Source organism: Toxorhynchites rutilus, chromosome 3 (genome assembly GCF_029784135.1).
Source record: "Toxorhynchites rutilus septentrionalis strain SRP chromosome 3, ASM2978413v1, whole genome shotgun sequence".
Lineage (NCBI taxonomy): Eukaryota > Metazoa > Arthropoda > Insecta > Diptera > Culicidae > Toxorhynchites > Toxorhynchites rutilus.
Genome location: NC_073746.1, coordinates 277589462 through 277610910, shown reverse-complemented (window position 1 = coordinate 277610910; position 21449 = coordinate 277589462). Strand labels below are relative to the sequence as shown.

Here is a 21449-nt window from a genome sequence, read left to right as displayed (position 1 = left end):
GATCAACATATTTTTATCTTCTTATCATTATGTACAAATAAAATAAAGGAAATTGATGATTTTATTTTCCAGCTACGTGGATGTAGTTTTTCCGTATCTATTAACTTTTACTCTACGTGAGCTAAGATTCGATCCTGGTTTCATTCTTCCTCATGATATATGTACCATTATATAGCGGGATCAACCATTTTTGTTCAATGATAAATACATTCAGATTTTTTTGTATATATATTTCATAACGTTTCATTTTCGGTTACATATAAACAAGAAGTGTTGTTATAAGAACATTTACATCCATTCGTCCCACTCATTCCCTACTTGTTTCCCATATACTTTTGAATCGAATATTTTTTATTGAATTTTCATTTGTTTTGACATCGCACCCCGCGCGCCGTTGTGTACTAGCTACACCCTATTGATGCTGCCATATCCCTCAACACCAGGAGAAAAATGGACTCTTGTTTTGGAAGCGCTGCTGGAATGAGAAAAACCTTGCCGACCCAGGATTCACCTTAGATCTGCAGTTTCGAAAGAGACAGAAAGAAAAGAGTGCTGGCTTTACACTTTGCAAACGAACGATGAGGTTTCAATGGGAGCTAGGTATTGAAATTTACATGCGATTGTAGGGTACTGTATTCACATTGAAACGAACTCGAACAAATTAACAGAAAAGAAGAAAACTAATTTGGCTTCGCCTTACCGAAAGATAGTTTTGGTCGGATAAAAATCTAACCAAAAAATCATTAATAGCGCTATTTACTCAGTATCATGCAGATTTCATCGGTTTTTTCATTGCACGGATTTTTATATTGAAACGGAAATTAATGGAAACTTACCGTTCGACGATGACGGCCGGCATTTGCACAAGCTGCACCGGACTCTTACCATCCTTCAGGGCCTGGGTCAAATTAAGTATCTGCCCACGCATCACAGACATTTGCCGCTCGAAGAGACCCCGATCGAAGCCCTTGTCCTGTCTGAACAGCTCGTAGAGCTCGTTACACAGTTCCTCGACAAAGTTCAGATCGGAAAGCGAGGGCAGTATTAGATCTTTAATATCTTGGCTGAAGGGTACCTTTGCCTGGGGAAGCCAGGCCCAGTGATACGGATAGGCACGCCACGAGTCCGGATGCTTGAATGGGAACGCCAAACCATTGTCGATTGCAGCGATTCTTATTTCCGGCAGCTGCACCAGATTCCAGTCAGTGTTCTCGTTCATCTCAAGTCGACTGTTACTTCGAGGCATACCGTTGGGAGTAGTACCGTTGCTTTGAGGCACTATGGTAGGCTGTTCGTACTTGATAAGCCAGTTATCGTTGCCACGGTCGGTGTTACGAATGATGTAGTCCAGCACGACTAGTCGTTCAAACTGGAGCTGAAACTTTTGCGCTAACCGAGTCGGTAGAGGTTCCTGCTCAAAACGTCTCAGCCAGTAGTCGGCATCCTTGTGTCCGTCTACGAATAACTGGAAGGAACCGGTCTTCGGTGGCAAACTCATCCGATTGAATCGAGCCGCTGGTATCCGCTCCTTGATAGTCTTTTTTATTCGTGCCTTCTGGCGATCGATACGAGGATAGTTAAATGTTTCCGATACCAATCTGACAACACGCGTCTTTGGTACAATGTTTAGGTTCAGTTTTTGATCCACCAGACTCGCTCCTGCCTCAGAAAGGTACCTTGTGAAAGAGACCACATTTAAAATTGATAAGCAGATAAAATTTATCACCTTCGAAGCTTACCCTTGATTAGGAATGAGACAAGCACGCCCGAAGCAGCAGGGACAACACAACTTGTGCATCCACTTTGTCCATTTCGGATTGAGTCGGCCGTACGGTTCCTCATCCTTCGGTTTGAAAACCGCAACCACTTTCTACGGGTAGAGAAACAATTCAATAGATGGTACATACACTTGGAAGGCACCTGAAATTATTCTATCGAACAATTGAAGTGTGTGATCCATACCAATATCTTCTCTGAAACTTTTAACGAGAGCAGACACCCTTGTTCCGTTCAGCTGAATGAACCATGCGGCCAACCCCTGCTTAAACTGCCCCACTCTACCGTGACAATTCGTATGGTTTCGATAGCCGGAAGCAGTGCGTTATTGCAAGATAAGATGCTCAACTTTTGCGAACACAGAAGAAGGTCGCCTAGTTCACACGGAGCTGAACGGAAATCACTTTTGGTTTAATGTACGCTCTTCTTTGCAGGAACAACTTTTTCTGAAGGATTTTCCCGTTGAATGGAGCGTGTGTGTGTGTTCGAAGTTTCTTCAATTTCTACGAATACTTACGTTGGCGGGATTTTTCACGAAATACGATCCACTGCTCCCCTGATAGATTCGTTCCGGGTAGATTCCAGCATCGATAGCGATTTCTGCCGAATAGACTAGGTCACTAAAATACGGGTCGTCTGAAAAATGGAAACAAGAGGAAGGAAGTTTTAGCGAACGACGAGTTTAGTGCCATTATAGTATAAACATTTTACGTTTTATTAACTAAAGGAAGTTAGAGCGAGGAGCTGTTGACGACATTCGTTTGCGTGACCGTGTTTTTTCACGCCAATAATTACCTGTAATGCGCTTTCGCGCTACGACTATCAAAAGTGTGATGGCGGTGCTAACTTTTCGGCACAACTAGCGCAGTTGAAACTGGTCTCAAAAATTTATCGCAATTAAAGCTATGGGCTGGAACAAAATTAAACAAATCACAGAAGGCAACAGCAACAGCGATAACCTAGTTCGACTTTTGAACGTTGCTTCATGCTGGTTTGAGCAAGTGAAATATGAATAATGCTGGTACCGTGTGTCCATCCCGGTCCTTCTGCCTTTCAGTGAGTTTACACGAATCACTAGCTAGCAATTATTTGATTGCCGTGCTCTAGTGATATGGTGAGAGAACAGAAGCGAGAGGAGAAGGGTGAATTTCCATTCAAGTAAGAAGACGGTGTATGAATGATGCTTTTTAAAGGCAGTGATGCACCCGTGGCCGAGTGGTTAGCGTCTCACATTATCATGCCGGGTGTTCGGGTTCGATTCCCGTTCTGGCCGGGGGATTTTTCGTCAGAGAAATTTCCTTTGACTTGCACTGTGGTCACGCGTATTCTAGAGCTTGCCCCTCGAAATACATTCAAGGTGTGTTATTTGGCTTAAGAAATCTCAACTAAGTATTAATAAATGACGCTAGTTGATGCATACGTTGAGACGGCAAAAGTTCCACAGGAAACGTTAACGCCATTCAAGAAGAAGAAAGGCAGGATACTCATATGATCTAAATTCATCTAAATAATTTGGATTTGAAATCTATAGCTTTTTTAAATGAAAATTTCTTTGCCGTAGAAATTGAGACAGAGGAATTGAGGGTTTCATGCTTCGTGTCAGAAGCAGAGCTCGGATAGCCAGGGGACTATGAAGCCATCGGTCTTCGCATTTAATTGGAAGTGAGTTTTTGCTCCTTGAGCAGTTTCTCTGTCAACATGAATTAACAGTCATTCGGGCCCTCTCGTCGCTCACTGTTCTAACGACGCTCCGTGCAAAATTCATTCTTCACCGTCAGATGGACTTCACGGCATATTGAAGATTACCAATACCGATTACCCGCGGTTACTCGGGGTTAGTACTTAAAGTATAACGAACCAGTGAAACCCAATTTCTCAAAGCAAAACCTAACCGACCTTAGCAGATATTGGAAAATCATTTGCTTTTTTTTAACCAACATATTACGAAACTAGCGACACCCTATTACTCCAAGCAAATCCAACCGACCTTAGCAGATATTCAGAAACCTTTTGAGTTGTTTTTCAAATTTTATCTTATTTTTCCACCGTACTTCTCGTATTCCCTCTTTGAACGCTGTCAAATAATCATTGCGAGTCTTACCAAAGTTGAAATTGAATTTAATTGCCTCTACAGTAAGCCAGAGGGCAGCTTTCGATCTGTAACATTTTTCAGAAATTTGTGACGCAATCAACTCCTCTGGATCACTGATTTCTAATTTCATTCGCAAATGTATTATAGACTTGATCCACGACCAAACCGTCAAAGCTGAAGTACAAAGTTTTATCCTGTGTTTCAGTGTGTCGAGACTACCACAAATGCTGCAAAGAGGAGAATCTATTCCTGCTATTCGGTGATTGAACATTTTGCTACGCGTAGGAACTAAGTCGTTATACATCACAAATAAGGCCGTTTTTTGATCAGTGGAGAGGAAGGTTTTACTGAAATTTTCGTACAGAATTTCCCATTGCACGTTGGGCAGTTCTGTTTGCAAACGAGGTTTTATATTCATCGCATTTTGAAGGTGGTGATATATATTCCTACTTGTATTCAAATTGGAATCCCCTTCTAAACTTCTAGCAATAACCAGCCATTCCCTAGCGTTTCTTGTTAAGTATCTATTGTTAACGTTATTCAACATAAACTCATCGAGGTGTTGGTTGGGATCGCGGTATGCGTGTAGAATGTTTTTTATAAAGAGACATTTAGATTTGGTTTCTACATCTTCCAATCCTAAACCACCCTTGAATGTTGGCAGGTATAATTCATTTTTCGCTACACTATACAGGTATCCTTTCCACATAAATTTATTGCACAAACTTTTTATCTCTGCAATATGTTTGTTCGCTGGTGGAAATATTTGAGCAATATACCATAATTTAGAGAGAATGTAAATATTCAAGATGAACACGTTTTGCATACGATTAAGTTTTCTCTGTGCATGCAGGGAGATTATAAATTTCATGTTGGACACTAAGTTGGTGTAGTTGATTTCAACAGTTTGCTCAAATTTCTTATGCAAATCTATTCCTAAATTTTTAAATTATCAACTTCCTTTATCATATGAGGCCCAGAACGACAGTTATTAAATCGTAAAAAATGCGATTTAGAGAAATTCATTTTCATTTTACCATAAATACTATAATAATGAACTATTTCTAGAACTCGATCAAATTCGTGATTGTTACGTATGAGAATGTTGATATCGTCTGCATAAGCAATTATTCTTACGAAATAATTTCCAATCAGACAGCCATCAATATTCGAATAAATCGTTCTAATCAGATGCTCGATATAAATACAAAACAGAACCATACTCAAAGGGCAGCCTTGCCGTACCGACGAATTGATTACGAAAGCGTCTGTTCGAAAACCATTGAATAAAACTCTAGAGTTAGCGTATTTATATAACCTTTTTAAACTATCAATAAACATAATTGGAAATTGGAATTTTTCTAGAATAGCCCACAAAAAATCGTGATCAACTCGATCAAAGGCTTTTTCCAGATCCATACTCAGAAGAATTCCTTTGAAATGACGTGTTTGTTGAGATTTTAACAGCGTATTCCGAAGAGTGCGCTGATTGTCAATACAGGATTGATCATCTAGGCAGGCTGATTGACCCGGGCCGATGAGATCACTCAGTAAGGGCTGTAACCTAACCCACAAAATTTTTGTGAACAGCTTATAGTCCGTATTGAGCATGCTGATCGGTCGCCGGTTATTCAAATCATGCTCATCATCCCTTTTAGGTATCAATATTATTATTTCAGACGAAAAGGAACCAGGAGGATACATTCCAAGTCGAAGGTATGAATTGAATAAATCTAGCATTTCACCTTTTATCGTGTCGAAAAAAGTGCTGTAAAATTCATAACCCAAACCATCCGGTGCCGGAGAAGACCTTTTGGATACATGCTTAAGAACGTATTCCGATTCATTCGTCACGTCAAACAGAATAACGATAACGTTAGAATTGACGAGCTTCAAGAGCGAGGATGACTGATGAACTAGCCATGTTGACGGCGATTGCTGAAGTAGTCCTATTCGAAGCGAAGTCACTGAGAGGAAAGTCGATTTTCATGTTCCGTCTTCGAAAATGTTGGACCCTGGTTAGAAGGATTGTTAGTAGTGAAGATTTGTATGTTTGGCATCAGTAGCAATAATGCAAAGAAGTTCAAAAGATCCGACGGAAGATTGCGGAACGCGTAATGACAATGCTTTGTGTTGTAACGGGCGATATTTTTGCTGTTTGGTTTTTCAGCGCACTGTTTTTGACAGATCACGCGTGACGGATATGTTAATAAACAAAATTGCCGAAATTGGTCAGATGAGAAGTCCCAAGCAGTACAAGAGCAGCCAATGCTTGGGAAATTTACTGTTTGGTGCGGTTTGTTGTCCAAAGGAAGCATTGGCTCGTACTCCTTTATAGATGAGGCAAAGTTACTCTCAATGGTGCAATGATTTACAATTTTTATTGCTCAAAATACACCAGGTAAATCTGGTTGATATGTGGTTTCAACAATACGATGCCATATGCCACACAACACACGAATTGCGCAATTGATTTGTGGATCAATCCATTGCTCGTTTTGGACCAGTGAATTGGGCGCCTAGAACGTGCGATTTGACGCCGTTGGACTATTTTTTGTGGGAGTATGTCATAAATCTCATGTTTATGCCAAAAACCAACATTGATTCAATCACTAGGAGACAACACGTCATACAATCACTAGCAGACAATACGTCATACACGTCATCGGTGAGATCGCACAGCCATCAAAAAAACTCAAACTTTAATGACACTAGTAAATGAAATCCGATTGAGCGGCGTCAAATAAATTAATCAATAGAAACGGTGTTGTCTACCATCATAATAACGCGAGACCACAGACATCTATGATGGTGCGCCAAAACATCCACTACATAGCCCGGACCTTGCACCAACAGCCTACCATTTATTTCTATCTCTCAGAACTATCTTTATAGAAAACCATTGGCCGACACAATAGCTGTTGAAAATCTCAGTAAAAATTTTTGTCGATAAATCGTAAAAGTGCTGCACAGATGGAATTATGAAATTGCCTGAAAATGGCGAAAGGTTATAGATACTATTGGCCAATTTACATTCTGTCAAATACACTGCGTTTCATAACTATAGAACCCCTCCTTTTTTCTGTGTTTCCAGAAATATGTAAGAAGTCGGTTGAAGTGAAGTATAGAGTGTAGGATGTAATAACTATTTTCGTTTAAAAGACTGGCCATTTGAACTCTAATGTTGTGTCCAGGCGCGAAACATGAAAAAAAAACTAAAATTCCAGTGTTTCATAACTATACACCCAAACTAGCGTTGTCAGAAAGCATTTCATTTTCGACAGAAAACATGTCATTTCATGCCTTGAATCTCAAATAAGCAAATAGTGTCATCTGTCCCCCAACGCTTTGAAATGTTTGTATGTATGGGAGCAGGCATCTCTTTCTTTTTTCTTTTTTCATCTTTTTTGGGGTTGCACTAAAAAAAATGTCCAAGCGACGTCAGCGGGAATCGAACAAAGACCGGCTAGAATGCAAGACTGTTTTACACGATCACGCTATCCACATAGGTAATGATTGAAGTTGGAAAGTGTTTTCTGATTTTACTCCTAGAAAACACTTTCCAGCATAAAGGAGATCTATATCCATCTCTGTCTGGGCCGTGGCCAAGTAATGCGTGCTTATTTGAAACGCGTCTTTGTTTCGCTCGCTCGTATTAATCTTATATTGCCGTACGATATATATTACACAAATGCTTACCAGTATTTGTAAGTCATGGAATTTTCTGTCATTTTTACGCTCATTTAATGTAATGAATCGGGATGACAAAACATGAGCTAAAAATCAATTTTGGGTGTAGAACCAGATGGAAAAATTCACTCCTTTACAAAATTAACGTCAATTTCATATGAATTACAATAATTTTATAATTCTTAGGTCATCTTTAGTTCTCAATCAGTTCAAATAACCTATTCCGGTTGGTTTCGACCAAGCTGCGCTATGTTGTAGTGTGTATCTCGTTCTACGTAGAGAATACTGCTCGTTTAATCTCTTCAAATCAATTATATTGCTTGTAAGCTGCTTCTACTGTTCATACGATCACTCTTCATAAGTTCTTGATAAGGTTTTGATCTGGTAAACAAGCTGACCAGTCCAGAATCTGAAACCCCTATCCATTAAACCATGACTTTCCGAACTTTATGAATTGATGCCAAATTACCCAATTATCACATAGTTTTTGATGCAAAACCGATGTAAATAATTACATAATTACATATTGTGCCTGTTTGTAGCATCCAGGCATATTAAATTGTCGTGACAATCTTTGCAAGTGCATGAAATCGTCCATAGGCGAGTAGGTATCGGTTTCATGAGATACCGATTACAACGTTGAATCATAACAACAGACGGCATACACGAGAATGATTTGTTTTGCGAATTCAAGTTACGCGCTCAATTTCGCTGAAAACAAAATACAATTCTAGTGTTATGAATCGCGAAACCGTGGCCGATAGGACGACCGACTGCTAAACGCCACGTGTTGCTGTTCTATTTTTAAAATCCGCGCATGAGTCACTACCAAATTTTGTTGTTGCTTCATTTCACACTCGAAGATAAGAAACAAAAAAAAACATTGCAGGCTTTTTCGGTCCAGTAATTATTGCGTACCCTGGGCTTTCTCTTGCTGTACTTGATCAGAGTGTGTATTCGCTTTCATGAAAGTGGTAAACAAGCTGACCAGTCCAGAATCTGAAACCCCTATCCATTAAACCATGACTTTCCGAACTTTATGAATTGATGCCAAATTACCCAATTATCACATAGTTTTTGATGCAAAACCGATGTAAATAATTACATATCTGGAGAGTACGCTGCACATTCGTGCAGTTTTTGATCAAATAATTGTTCACAATGATCGATCGATGCGCTGGTGCATTATCGTGGTGTGAGATTCAATCAACTGTTATCATTCTACAAATCTGGACAAATTTTCTCTCTCAAACGCTTCATAAAGCCAAGGTAATAGGAGGAAGGAATCAGCAGCGTCTCGTTCGCCTGTTCAAATTGTTCATAGGACAGGTAAACAATCTCAGAAAGAAATTTGAAAAAAAACATTTCACTTCACTACACCACACAACCCGTACGCAACACAACATAACACTACGAAATAAGCAGTAATTCATCAGTAATTCACCATTCATCTAAACCCGCCGTCACTCAAACACTATTCTACATCTTCAAGTGCGACAGATCAAACGCAGTCAGCTATGTAGAAAGCGATCACTACTACTACGCTGCCTTGCGTAAAAATGATATTTGATGTTCAATGTTTTCTGCTGAACGAAATCGATGGATACGATGTATGGAAAACTCACACCATTGTTGATTGAACAGGTAACTCACTTGGTGACCCGACGCAAGAACTGAAGCCGCTTGACCACCAGAAGCGTCGTATGTTCGTGATTTGTCCTGAGCAACAACTTGAAAATGATCCGGATTTTCATCGGAAAATCTTCTTCAGCGATGAGGCTCATTTCTGGCTGAATGGCTTCGTCAATAAGCAAAATATGCGTTGTTGGTCAGGCAGCAATCCACACGTATTCCATTAGTGACCATTGCATCCCGAAAAAAATACGGTTTGGTCCGGCGGCGTCATTGGGCCGTACTTCTTCCGTGATGATCAAAACCGGCACGTTACTGTGAATTTGAATTTCTACCGCTCTATGATAACCGAATATTTTTGGCCCGAATTGGATGATATGGACTTGGACATTTGTGGTTTCAACAGGACGGCGCGACAAGCCACACAACGAATTTAACAATCGATTTATTGAAAACTAAGTTTGGTGAGCGTGTTATCTCACGAAATGGCCCAGTCAATTGGCCGCCTCGGTAGTGCGATTTACATTATTTCCTGTGGGGCTACGTCAAGTCTATGGTTTATGCCAACAAGCCCGCGACGATTGACGAACTTCGTACGAATATCGAACGTGGAATTGCAGCAGTATCGGCCGATTTATGCCTGAAAACCGTCGAAAATTGGGTTCCGCATCTGGACTTCTGCAAGAGTGCCCGTGGTGGAACTATTGGCCATGCAAAAGAAATCGAGTTCCATAGATAATGGCATCAAATGTACTTTTTGTTTTTGTTTTGTTTAAATAACTCTTGCAGCGCTTTTATTGAAAAACACGATATATTCTGCAACATTTTCAACGTTTCGGCATAAGAAATTTTTCGTTTCGACACAAAATTTCACTCAATACCTTTGAACAGTAGAATTTCCCATGTTAAAATTCGCTGAGCAAAAAAAGCACTTGGGTGACGTCTTTAGAGAACCCCTATTGAACTGACATTTTTCCTTTGTTTTCACATGAATTGGGTATCCCACTGACAGTTCTGCTTGAGATTTTGATAAGATTCTAGCACCAATCATAGCATCCGGCTGAAAACAAGTTTACTTGTACTTAATGACGGTGTTAAAAAATGAATTGACAGATCGCGCTCAAAATTGACTTTAATACCACTGACAGCGGTACCAACTTAAAAGAAAGAGAAAAAAATTCTCGGTATATTTTTGACAGATTCAAATTGATACATAAAGATGGATATTGTAGGCATACATAAATATCTATCCATTCAAAATCGCCGTTAAAATCGTTTTAAAATCGTAACTGTAATGAATAAATCTTTAAAAATTAAGTGACAACAAGAATCGTGATTATCGGTACAACCCAGGCCCCGGCCAAGAGGATATGATCCGCGAGTCAAGATGTGTCGCAAATTTAGCTGTCATTGCCAAACTATCGGTGAGCTCAAGGCAGATCTATGTAACAAGGTGCGCCCATTCGCTAATCATATTTAACTCGAAACTATTGTGAAATTCGCAAAAATTGCAAGAAGGCGGTTTTTCAATCTTAAAATTTGAATGGAGATTCTTAAGTTATTCGATTACTTAAAACACGACGCTCTCTTAACCATTAGGCTATATATTTCACAATACACAACATTTACAAAAACTCACCATTATAATATAAAATCATCATCAAACACAATTCCCGTTCAATATTACGTAATACTGTATTGCATAGAATACATATTCGAAATAGAAAAGAAAATTTTCATTCATTATTTTTTATTATAGAAGTGTGGTAATGTCATCCTGTAAATTAATGGCTGTAGAGTGGTTTGAACATTTTGACCCACCTGGCAGTATGTTAAACGCCTTGATTTACACCAGCTTGAGAGTTTGGTAGTTCTCGCGAGTGACAGTGGTCGCAAATTGCATTTGCGACCCGGACATGTTTGACGCTGTCAAATGCTGTGTATTAGTACATGGATGTCCTAAGGCTGGTACAACCATAACTGAAATTTAGTTCATGGTCTAGATGTTGAAAGTTGAGAAATTTTGTGCCTGTTTGTAGCATCCAGGCATATTAAATTGTCGTGACAATCTTTGCAAGTGCATGAAATCGTCCATAGGCGAGTAGGTATCGGTTTCATGAGATACCGATTACAACGTTGAATCATAACAACAGACGGCATACACGAGAATGATTTGTTTTGCGAATTCAAGTTACGCGCTCAATTTCGCTGAAAACAAAATACAATTCTAGTGTTATGAATCGCGAAACCGTGGCCGATAGGACGACCGACTGCTAAACGCCACGTGTTGCTGTTCTATTTTTAAAATCCGCGCATGAGTCACTACCAAATTTTGTTGTTGCTTCATTTCACACTCGAAGATAAGAAACAAAAAAAAACATTGCAGGCTTTTTCGGTCCAGTAATTATTGCGTACCCTGGGCTTTCTCTTGCTGTACTTGATCAGAGTGTGTATTCGCTTTCATGAAAGTGCTCTGACATTTTGGTGAATCCGGAACACAAGTTCAACCATTCATGAAGCAATGATGCTAGTATAAAATCGTAGGTAGGTATTCGTATTCTGAAATGTGATTTTCCGACTAAGGAACAGTTTCAAGAAGTCGAAACTAGGTCGCGGAAGAAGCCGTCAGCCGTTCAGCAAAGTTTTTCATTGAAACGATTGTGGAAAAATCATAACGTTTGTACGCAGTTTTATGAAAACACAAAGTTACTTGAGCATGTTAGTACACAGTCTTCCTGCAAGGAAGTATTCAATAAAACAACTCATGTAAGAAAGTACAGAATGACCTTGTTTGGTTGTATATGAATATTCCTTTTGCTAATAGTTCCTCAAGCTGGTAGTACAAATTTACAGTATAATTCCGAATGCCTCACACTATAATTCTTTGCACTATCTCTGCAGCAGTGGCTCTCCGCACGCTTCTCTCACACTGAAAATAGTTGCTATTCACGAAGTCACACTGCATTCATGACTCCTCTATCTGCACGCTACCTTTCTCGTACATAATTGTAAATAGCAAAAAAGGCTGAGTGAAAAGAAAACCACCCTGGTGCGTGCACCGGCAGTACGTACGTACCCGTGATTTCATTGTGCGGAAAGCAATCCTCGTCGCTAATCAGGGATTCTATGTTGTTGGCGTCTATGATTCCGATTGTCGGTCTGCAGCAATTTTCATGCGGTCCCTCGCTCCGATCCCCCAATGCAGATTGATTTTTCCCTGTGACAATGTGGATGGCGTCGGAAATTTTCGACTCCGGTTGATCGTTTCTGCATCCAGTGGGAACAATTCGGTTCAGCATGATTGCTGGGCTGGGTGATAGTCGCCCAGGGGGATTAAACGGCGGGGGTGTGCATGTAATCTGCACCGTTGGACCATTGTTTGCAAACTCCATAGCTCCGACAGTGACATTCGCTTGATCCACATTGCTATCGTCTAGGATGAAAATGTTCAAATCTTCCGTAAGTTTTTTCATTCGCTAGGGTGTACGTGGAACTAGCGCCAGCCATGAACGGCTAGGATCTGGTTAAGAACAAGTGAGCGGTGTCGAGAGCAAAGGAAAAATGGTAATTTACACGACGTTCAACAAAGTGAGACGAGCTTGAACTTGATCTTCAAGAAGGTAATACTGCGGTGCATAAAACTCATTCGCTATTGAATGTCATGCTATTCACACAAAAACACAACTCAAGGTAGTTTACTCTTGGCACATACAGTGGCAGGCACCACCTGGTAAGAGCTACTCGGAGACTACACTAACTCATCATTACAACCAGACGGTAATTGAAAAAAAAAACAATGTTAGTGATTTTCACTTGCACATCCAACAGACCGATTTTCACTGCCATGCACGAACAATACGGCGTGACGACAGGGTGCACTCTAGTGATTCAGTTTTCAGGTATTTTCGTCGGTTTCTCTCCGATGGGAGTTATCACTCGAAAGTGAAAATTTGAACTGAACCAAGCAGTACGAGCCGAACGTCGGCGAAGTCCAAAAAGCCTTTGTTGTTGTAAAAACGGATGAGTGTTCGAGTTTGCTCCGATTTCCACGAGCAGAGGCGATGTGTGGGTGAGTGCTCTGGGCACGATAAAATTGGCGGTGGATATTGATGTGTTAAATTTATAAATTGAGAATTTTTATTGTTCTCAATCAGCTCAAACCTATTCAGCATGATTTTGACTGAGTTGCGGCATGTTCAAATTTGTATCTTGTTCCACGCAAATGAAACTGCTCGTTTAAAGCCTTCAACACTTCCATGCTACTAGTTATAGGGTGTCGACTACCTGGAAAAACCTTGAAAATCAGGAAATATCAGAGAATTCAAACAATGACACTTTTCAGTCGTCGTTTAACTCAATAAAAAATAAAAAAAAGGTTATTTTAAGATATCGACAGACGTTCATACGTTTCATTATTTTAGTTAATGAAATGTTTTAAGAACTATTACTACAGAACTAGTACAAAATTTGACATCTAGATTTTTTTTAAATTTCTGGATAATCAGGGAATATCAGGAAACTTGTTTTCGGGTTTTTAGTCGACACCCTGAGTTACCATATCCCTACGTACATTATTTCAGCCGTTTTCTTTCATCTCTTGCAAATAAAAAAGCTACTGCTTCTATAGTGTGTATGGGTAAGTTCTAAGTGCATATTTGAGAATACACACACGCAAATATCACAGAGTCTAATCCTCAATGTTTCCGTAGATACACAGCCGCAGACGAACTTCAGTTACGTTGCGTTTCTCTGAATTGGTGGCCGTGCCCGAAAATTAAATATAAGGTGTGGTGTCCAGGACACGACTGCATTGTTGACGTAGGGCTACGGAATCATGCTGTTAAATTTGCTTGCTTATCACTTCGGACATTATTTTAGAATGTATATGAATAAGTCTTTACCAGAAAATTTGGAGGGCCAAAAAGAGTCCATGGTTTGCGTGTTGTTGTAGGAGCAGCTGGAAATTGATTCATGATTCCTCCACCTTGGACTCAAGAACAAAAATTTTATAGAAATGGAAGGATGGATGGACTTTATCACTGCTGACATTACTTTAGAATACATAGAAATTTTCGAAAAAAACCTTAAACGAGCCAATGGTTTGTATGATTTTATTGCTCGTGACGCATCGACAGGCAAAGTCAACCGTAGATATTCCAACGAGAAACTCACGTTTTTATCGTACATCGAGATAAAAAAATCTATATGAGAAAACACCTATAAAATCGTCTCTACCAAAATAGCAAAACAACGACGTAAACGTAAACGACAGCTACAAAAATGGACCATCGCAAGAATGATCAAGTGTTGATTACGCGTGTTAGAGGTAACAACGAGAGAGTTAATCGCTTGCGTTCTCAGCTCGAGGGAACCCGAACAAAACTGTTTATACTCTAGCAATTGCGTATGAGTAGTGCAAAGGCGGAATGTAAGTAGTAAATATTCTCTTCTCGTTTTCTTCCTTCCTTGTGTAGCGAAGTGGGTGTGCAAACCATTTCCGTCTATTTCATATTCGGACAAGGGAATTGTGATGTACATCATATCAAACAATTCTTAGAGAATTACGATTTGAACCGTATGCAAATCATTAAAATCTGCTCACAACGAAAATAGTTACAATAGTTACAGGTGACCTGTTTTCGGATTTGGCACCATCACTGAAAAATGTAGTCCTACGTTAAAATGATCAAAATTGGATTGCGGTGTGCCATTTCTGATACACAACGAACAAACGACTGACCCTCCGTTGCGATTTTGCTCGTAAACTTCGAAAATGAAATTTCTCCTACACTTGCAGAAGACCTTGTTGATATTCCTCTTCTGTTTTATTTCTGCGCGTCAGTGCAAGCTCTGCACTTGCATTGTTCACATTCTGAGAATGCATTGTGAAGTAAACAATTTTGCGCGTCCGTACAACAAATTCGAAAAACCGAAAGTGACGGTTGGCCGCAACGAAGGCAGTATACATTAGACTGCTTCTTTTTCATTTTTCCCTCGGGTAGCATGATGGTTAGATACGATTGTTGTCGCAATGGTATTGGAACAGTTTAAACTTTAAAGAGTCCAACAGGAAACAAACAGAACGTGGGATTTTTGTTCAGATAGAGTTTGACATTTTCAATTTTTTCAACGAAAAAGAAATATAATTATTATTTATAGTTATAGTTGCGTTGAAATATTTTCAATCGACTGATGTAAATATCTCTGTAATAAATTATCGATTTATAAGCTTTCAATTTTTTTTTCGATTTCGTTACATGCTCAATTTTTAAACTTTTATTGTACACCGAAGGTATTGGTTGTTAAACAGGACTACCTTAGAAAAAACTAAAACTATTGAAACTATTAAAACTATATTTTTCCGTCAAAGAAATTTCCTTCGACTTGCACTGTGGTCACGCGTATTCTAGAGTTTGCCCCTCGGAATACATTCAAGGCGTGTTATTTGGCTTAAGAAATCTCAACTTAGTATTAGCAAATATGTTGTAAATACGTTGAGACGGCAAAGGTTCCACAGGGAACGTTAACGCCATTCAAGAATCGCCAAACCAACTGTATTTCGGGATTGATTAAAGATACAAAACATGTTTAAGCATCACAATACAGATAATTCATTCAGAGGCGACGCGTGACCAATTGAGCTACCTGTTCAATTTTATTTGCAACATTAAAACAACAGTATTGGGATAACAGATTTTAATATTTATCTGTACAGTAAAACCAGTTTTTGTGCGGTTTTTCATGCGATTTTTTTTGTGCGACTTTTTTGTGCGGTATTTGAAAAAAAATGAAATCAACGGCAATTTTTTTCTATATATGTGTTTCATCGCTTTACATAGGGACTGTGTCAGCTCATTCCCATGAGAATTTGTTTGTTTGTTTTGTTTGTTTTAAGGTGTCAGTAAGAGCTTATTGACAGGAGCAAAAAGTTGATTTTATGATCTGCGTTAGAGAGTAGGCCGCTTATGAAAGTGAAAAAAGGAAATCGAATGTTGATCATGAATGGAATCATTATGATTTGGGTTATTTTCTCAACTTTTTTATGCGGTCCCTATCCACCACATAACAAAAAGTTTTTTCAAGTTGTTTAGCGAACACGATTTTGTTGTGGTCCCTATCACCCGCACAAAAACAGGTTTGCCTGTATAACAGAAGAATCCTACGGTCAACTATGAGCGCATGTTTATCAATGATTTCCTCATAAAATAAAGGCATCTGCATTGTTTCATAAAGGAAATCTTTTTCCACAGTCATCATCATAATTCCGAATAACCGTTTCTGGTCAGATCTCGACCGCAAATAATTCTTGATCCGTCGAACAACAAAAAAAGTTCTTTCAACGGATGCCGTTGTATTAGGCAATGTCAGTATCATTATGGCCAGCCGTTTCGGTAAAGCTTTGATGCAGGTTTTGTCCAACGATAATCGGAATAATGACTATAATTTAAAAAGAACCGTCAGTTAATTACAAAGCTTCGCTTAATCGAATTTCGAGTGGTATGAAATAAGCATTTTCAAATTCCCAGTAGGTAATGCGAAATCGATGTCGGCAAAATTTTCGTGATTCAACAAAGCGACGAAATTGTATTTATCTAGTTCCTTAAACCGTTTCGTCAATAATTTTGTCTATAATCGATTCATATTAACGACGACAATTGATGACGTTACTGTCATTCATAGTTTCGCCAGATACATCAATTGCATTTTGACGTAGGACTACGTCTTTCATTTCTATACCGGGGTGTAAAATCAAAGTTTCGAAAACGAAAGCGTTACGCCGGAGACCGAGATTTTGAGCGTTAATAGCTCCTAAACAACTGAACGAAATGGTATGATAAACACTTCATTCGAAAGATAAAATGTCTACGCGTTCTATACTTGTTACTTTTTGATCCAAAAACTTGTTTCAATAGTCTTAAAATTGCTTTCAAAACAGGCTATTGAAATCACCAATCGGTATGTAAGCGAGCGCCGCTCGGAAATCCACTCAGTTCTAATTGAACAGCGATTGGAGCATGTTGTCGCTGTTGTGGTGAAGCTCTTCATTTATCATGAAAGCGCGGATGAACGGTGTCACCAAGAGCCTGTTTGTGCACCTTAGGCCAGAAGGGAATCCAGGAGGAGAGTGATGCCACAAACGGTTCCCTTCCCGGGGAACCGCTACACACACATACACGCGCGGAATTCCTTCCGTTTGGATGCCATTCAGCATCGAGAAAGTTCCGGAAAGATCTAATCATTTCTGGAAAATAATCTGCCAGTTCCTCTGGGAATTTAAAAATACATTCATGTGAAAGAGTTTATTTGAATGTTTTCTATCCATGTAACACTGTGACCAAATTTTTTTCAATCAAGTACTATTAACAGGTGGTTATCGAGTTAGTATTAACCACTGGTGGGCTTCCAGTATCGAGGAAAATGTGGAAATATCTAATCGTTGCTGGAAAATAATCTGCCAGTTCCCCTTGGAATTGAAAATTACATTCAAGCGAAAGAGTTTATTTTAATGTTTTCTATCCATAAAATATTCATATAATACATTTGGGTTTGTGATTTGTCAATCAAGTCAAATTCAGAACAAGGTTTTTCGTATCCTATATTGGATGCATAAAACCTTGTGCCTCCAACGTAACGCTCTCGTTTTCGAAGTCTCCCAAATATTCATTTATTCATTCATTCAGAATGGATTTAGATTCAACTTCAAACAAATGATCTCTAAATCAACGATAGTCCTACGTCACCCTTGCGGTTATACCATAGGTATAACCCACTTCCTGTTTTTGAGCGTACTATCGAAATGATGATCTGCTTTGAGCTCCTCTATAGAAGCAAGGCACGTTACGCACAAATTCTACTACGTCTAATTCCTTTTTTACTAAATTTGATAAAGAACATCCGTATGTGCAAAAATATTCGCAAAAAGTTTTAGCAAGAATTTCAATACGCGTGCGCGACAGTGAATATATCCAATGAATAACCGTTGTGTCACCAATGTTTGCACACCAAATTATATAATATGGAAATCAAGAAAAAAAAAATAATTTCGATAATTCCTCGGCCATGTTACAAATGGGAAATAATATACATTTTATTCTGAGATTGTCTACCTGTCCTATGAACAGTTTGAACAGGCGGACGAGACGCCTCTGAATTCATTGTTCTTTTAGAAAAAAAAATCCAATTTTTTTTCTTTTACATTTTGGAAATGTGTACGTTATATCGAGGGTACGTTATATCGAAGGTTCCCTGTAAAAATTCTTTTTGACTTGTTTTAGACAAAAAACAACGAGCTTTATATTTCTTGCTTCTACTCCAGGGAAATTTCAGTGATGCGGCGTTCTACAAATCTGCTCGACAACCAAAAAGTATGAGCTGAAAATTGAACTGGGAAAAAAGGGTGGATAATGTCGAGGACATAACAGGAGAGATGTAGGACTTCAGCAATGGCTGTCAATTTAAATATATTGATGTGTTGGTGATCATTTGCCTCCAGCCTTGAAAAAGGCCAATTTGAAAAAAAGGTAGTGGGTTATATCTGTGGCATAACCGCAAGGTTGACGTAGGACTATCATTGATTTAGTGAATCTGAATCCATTCTGAATGAATGAATGAATATTTTGGGGGATTCGAAAACGGGAACGTTACGTTGGAGGCATAAGGTTTTATGCATCCAACATTGGTTACGAAAATATTCTACTGATGGGGATGAATAATCATCAGAAGCTTTCCTGTTAATTGCACTTGATTGAAAAACTACAAAACGAAATGCATTTGATCGCAGTATTATATGAATAGAAAACATTAAAATAAACTCTTTCATTTGAATGTAATTTACAGTCCCAAGGGACAACTAGCAGGTTATTCTTCAGCAACGATGACATCCTTTCGGATTCTTCGCGATGCTCGATGCCCGCCAGTGGTTAACCCCTTCACGTATAACGTCGAATCACACTCGTTGCGATTAGGCTGTGCCAGAAAGTACAAAATCGAACCTCACTCGTTGTCTATCGATGTGAAATGGATACATGCTTCAGGCGTGTGATGATGCGGGACTGCTACGATCGTAAGTTAGATGCACACACTCAACAGAATATCGGGACGACTCAATGTGCTCGTGTTTGAGCCCTGTTGCTGGAAATTAAATCATACGGCAAGGGGTTAATACTAACTCGAAAACCACCAAACGAAAAAAGTTGCGCGCGTGTATGTGTGTGTGTGGTTTCCGAGAATCGAAATGGAAAAGATCGATCTTCTGAGAATCGATTCATGATCGCCCAATCCTACTCAGCATACATTCAAGGCATGTTATTTAGCTTAAAAATCTCAAAAAATGTCAAATAAAAATAACACAAAATTAGGCAATCCATTGAGGCGCAAAAAAAATTCCGGAACGTAGGTGCCATCATAGAACAAAAATCAATGCTAATTAGTTGTTCCACATTTCCCAGAAAAATAATCAATGATATTTTGATTTATGAAAAGAGTATGTAACACACCATCCATTGGGAACATAAGATAATCTACTGTAACTTCTGCGATATTTGACCGACTTTTATCGTGATCAGAAGCATCGTCGCTACCGAAACGAAGCTTGAGCTCGCCGTCATGGTTCGTTAAGTTGCACGATGACGTCTTTTATTTTGAACTGCTGAAATTCGCAAGGCTCGGAGAAACACAGACTTAATCACTCTCAACGTTGTCTACTCCAGTTATATCATCCCATTAAAAGTTCCATTTGGGTCTGACTTATCAATGTGGATAAGCTGTGTCGGAATATCCATCCATCTCTAGCGTGTATCCTCGCGGACCTGTCCATACCGTTGTGTCTGCCAATCATGCATACTATTTTCACCGAGCGCGAATCGAGGAGAATCCAAGTAGAAAAGTCACATGCCGCGAATGCAAGATACAAGGGTAGCATGTTTGGAAGCGAATATTTTTCCTATACTTCGTGTCTTATTTTTTTGCATCACTCAATCCTTGTTACATGGAAGAAGAGCTTTCAATTTTGCGAAAAATTTCTTTCGCTGCATTCACGATGTCCTCCTACAAACATGGGCGCATAAAAACACACACACACCTCGAAACACGTTTGTTTTTGCTCTTCTAGAATATGTAGAGGACGCTTTAGTTTAGTTAGTGCTTGTGTGTATCCCGAATCCATTTTAGTCCTTTTGAGCACAATTTAGAGAGTGACATAAATGGTACCAATTAAATTAAACGATAAAAGGATGGACGATTGTGATTGTGATTGTGAATGTACCATTTTTTGAGATATCCAAAACCAACTGTTTGCCACTATTGGGAAGCGCATTCAATCTATTTTTCCCCCTGTCGGAATACAATCCGATTGAAATTAATAATTGTCCTTGAAAGCGATCGGCGTATGAATAGCATTTACGGACGGTCGACTTTAAACAGCTCCGTAGCGAAACCTCATTGTTTACTTGTTCGAAGTATTATCGGTTCCCGTCAAATGCTCTACTGATAAATCAGTGAAAGGTTCCCATTTTTTGTGAATCTTGCAGTTCCGAAAATACACAGGAAATACTCTAAATTCAATGATATTTCTGTATACTTGGTTACATTCCTCAAACAGATGTGTCGCTAAAACCCGTTTTCTCGGAACGGAAAAAAAGTTATGCCAAATATCTGACAAATGTCTAGGGTGATATTCGATTCGATTCTTTGTTTTTAAGAGGCTTTAAATTTTGCAGTTCATTCGCCTCTAAAAAGTGATAAAAAACGGAAACAGTCATGTGGGTAGTATTGCTTGCGTTATTTTACTTAGTTTTAGTTGAGATGTCTATGTCAAATAACACGCCTTGAATGTATTCTAAGCTCTAGGGTACGCGTGGCAACAGTGCAAGTCGGAAGAAATTTCATTGACGAAAAATTTCCCAACCAGAACTAGAACCCTATTTTTTTGGGCTACCCGAGTAGACAAACCTTTACAAACCTCAAATCTAACTCAAAATGAAAATATAACCGACAAATTATTGTGTATCTCGTATTTTTCATATACAGACTTTACATGTCAGCTGAATCAAACCTAGTCTATTCGAATTAATCCTTCCAATTTTGAATAACAACGAGATTCAACACGACGACTGGTATTGTATTTCATTCGTGCTTTTCTATCTCCGTAAAACTTCTCTTTCTTTTACAAAGATTCCAATATAATAGTCTGTCCGTCATCTGGCATCTTTGTACCGTCACTGTCGACAACTCGGACGAAATCGCCTTCGCTAACGATGCA

General features: G+C 39.0%; 1 protein-coding gene across 3 annotated transcripts in view; it reads right to left on the bottom strand.

Moving 5' to 3' along the window:
* Positions 1-209: 209 nt before the first annotated feature.
* LOC129776656 (phosphatidylinositol 4-kinase type 2-alpha) overlaps positions 210-21449 on the bottom strand; it is a 30980-nt gene continuing 9740 nt past the window's right edge. The window contains exons 1-6 of one of the 3 annotated variants that reach the window (XM_055782425.1): positions 13021-13123; positions 12267-12623; positions 2294-2412; positions 1740-1870; positions 837-1676; positions 210-518 (exon numbers count right to left, since the gene is read on the bottom strand). In XM_055782425.1, the coding sequence (XP_055638400.1) occupies positions 434-518; positions 837-1676; positions 1740-1870; positions 2294-2412; positions 12267-12623; positions 13021-13036 (1548 nt within the window). In that variant the 5' untranslated portion in view covers positions 13037-13123 and the 3' untranslated portion in view covers positions 210-433. Of the gene's footprint in view, positions 519-836; positions 1677-1739; positions 1871-2293; positions 2413-12266; positions 13136-21449 lie in introns of those variants that run through there. The other 2 variants (XM_055782423.1, XM_055782422.1) reach the window with 2 other exon arrangements.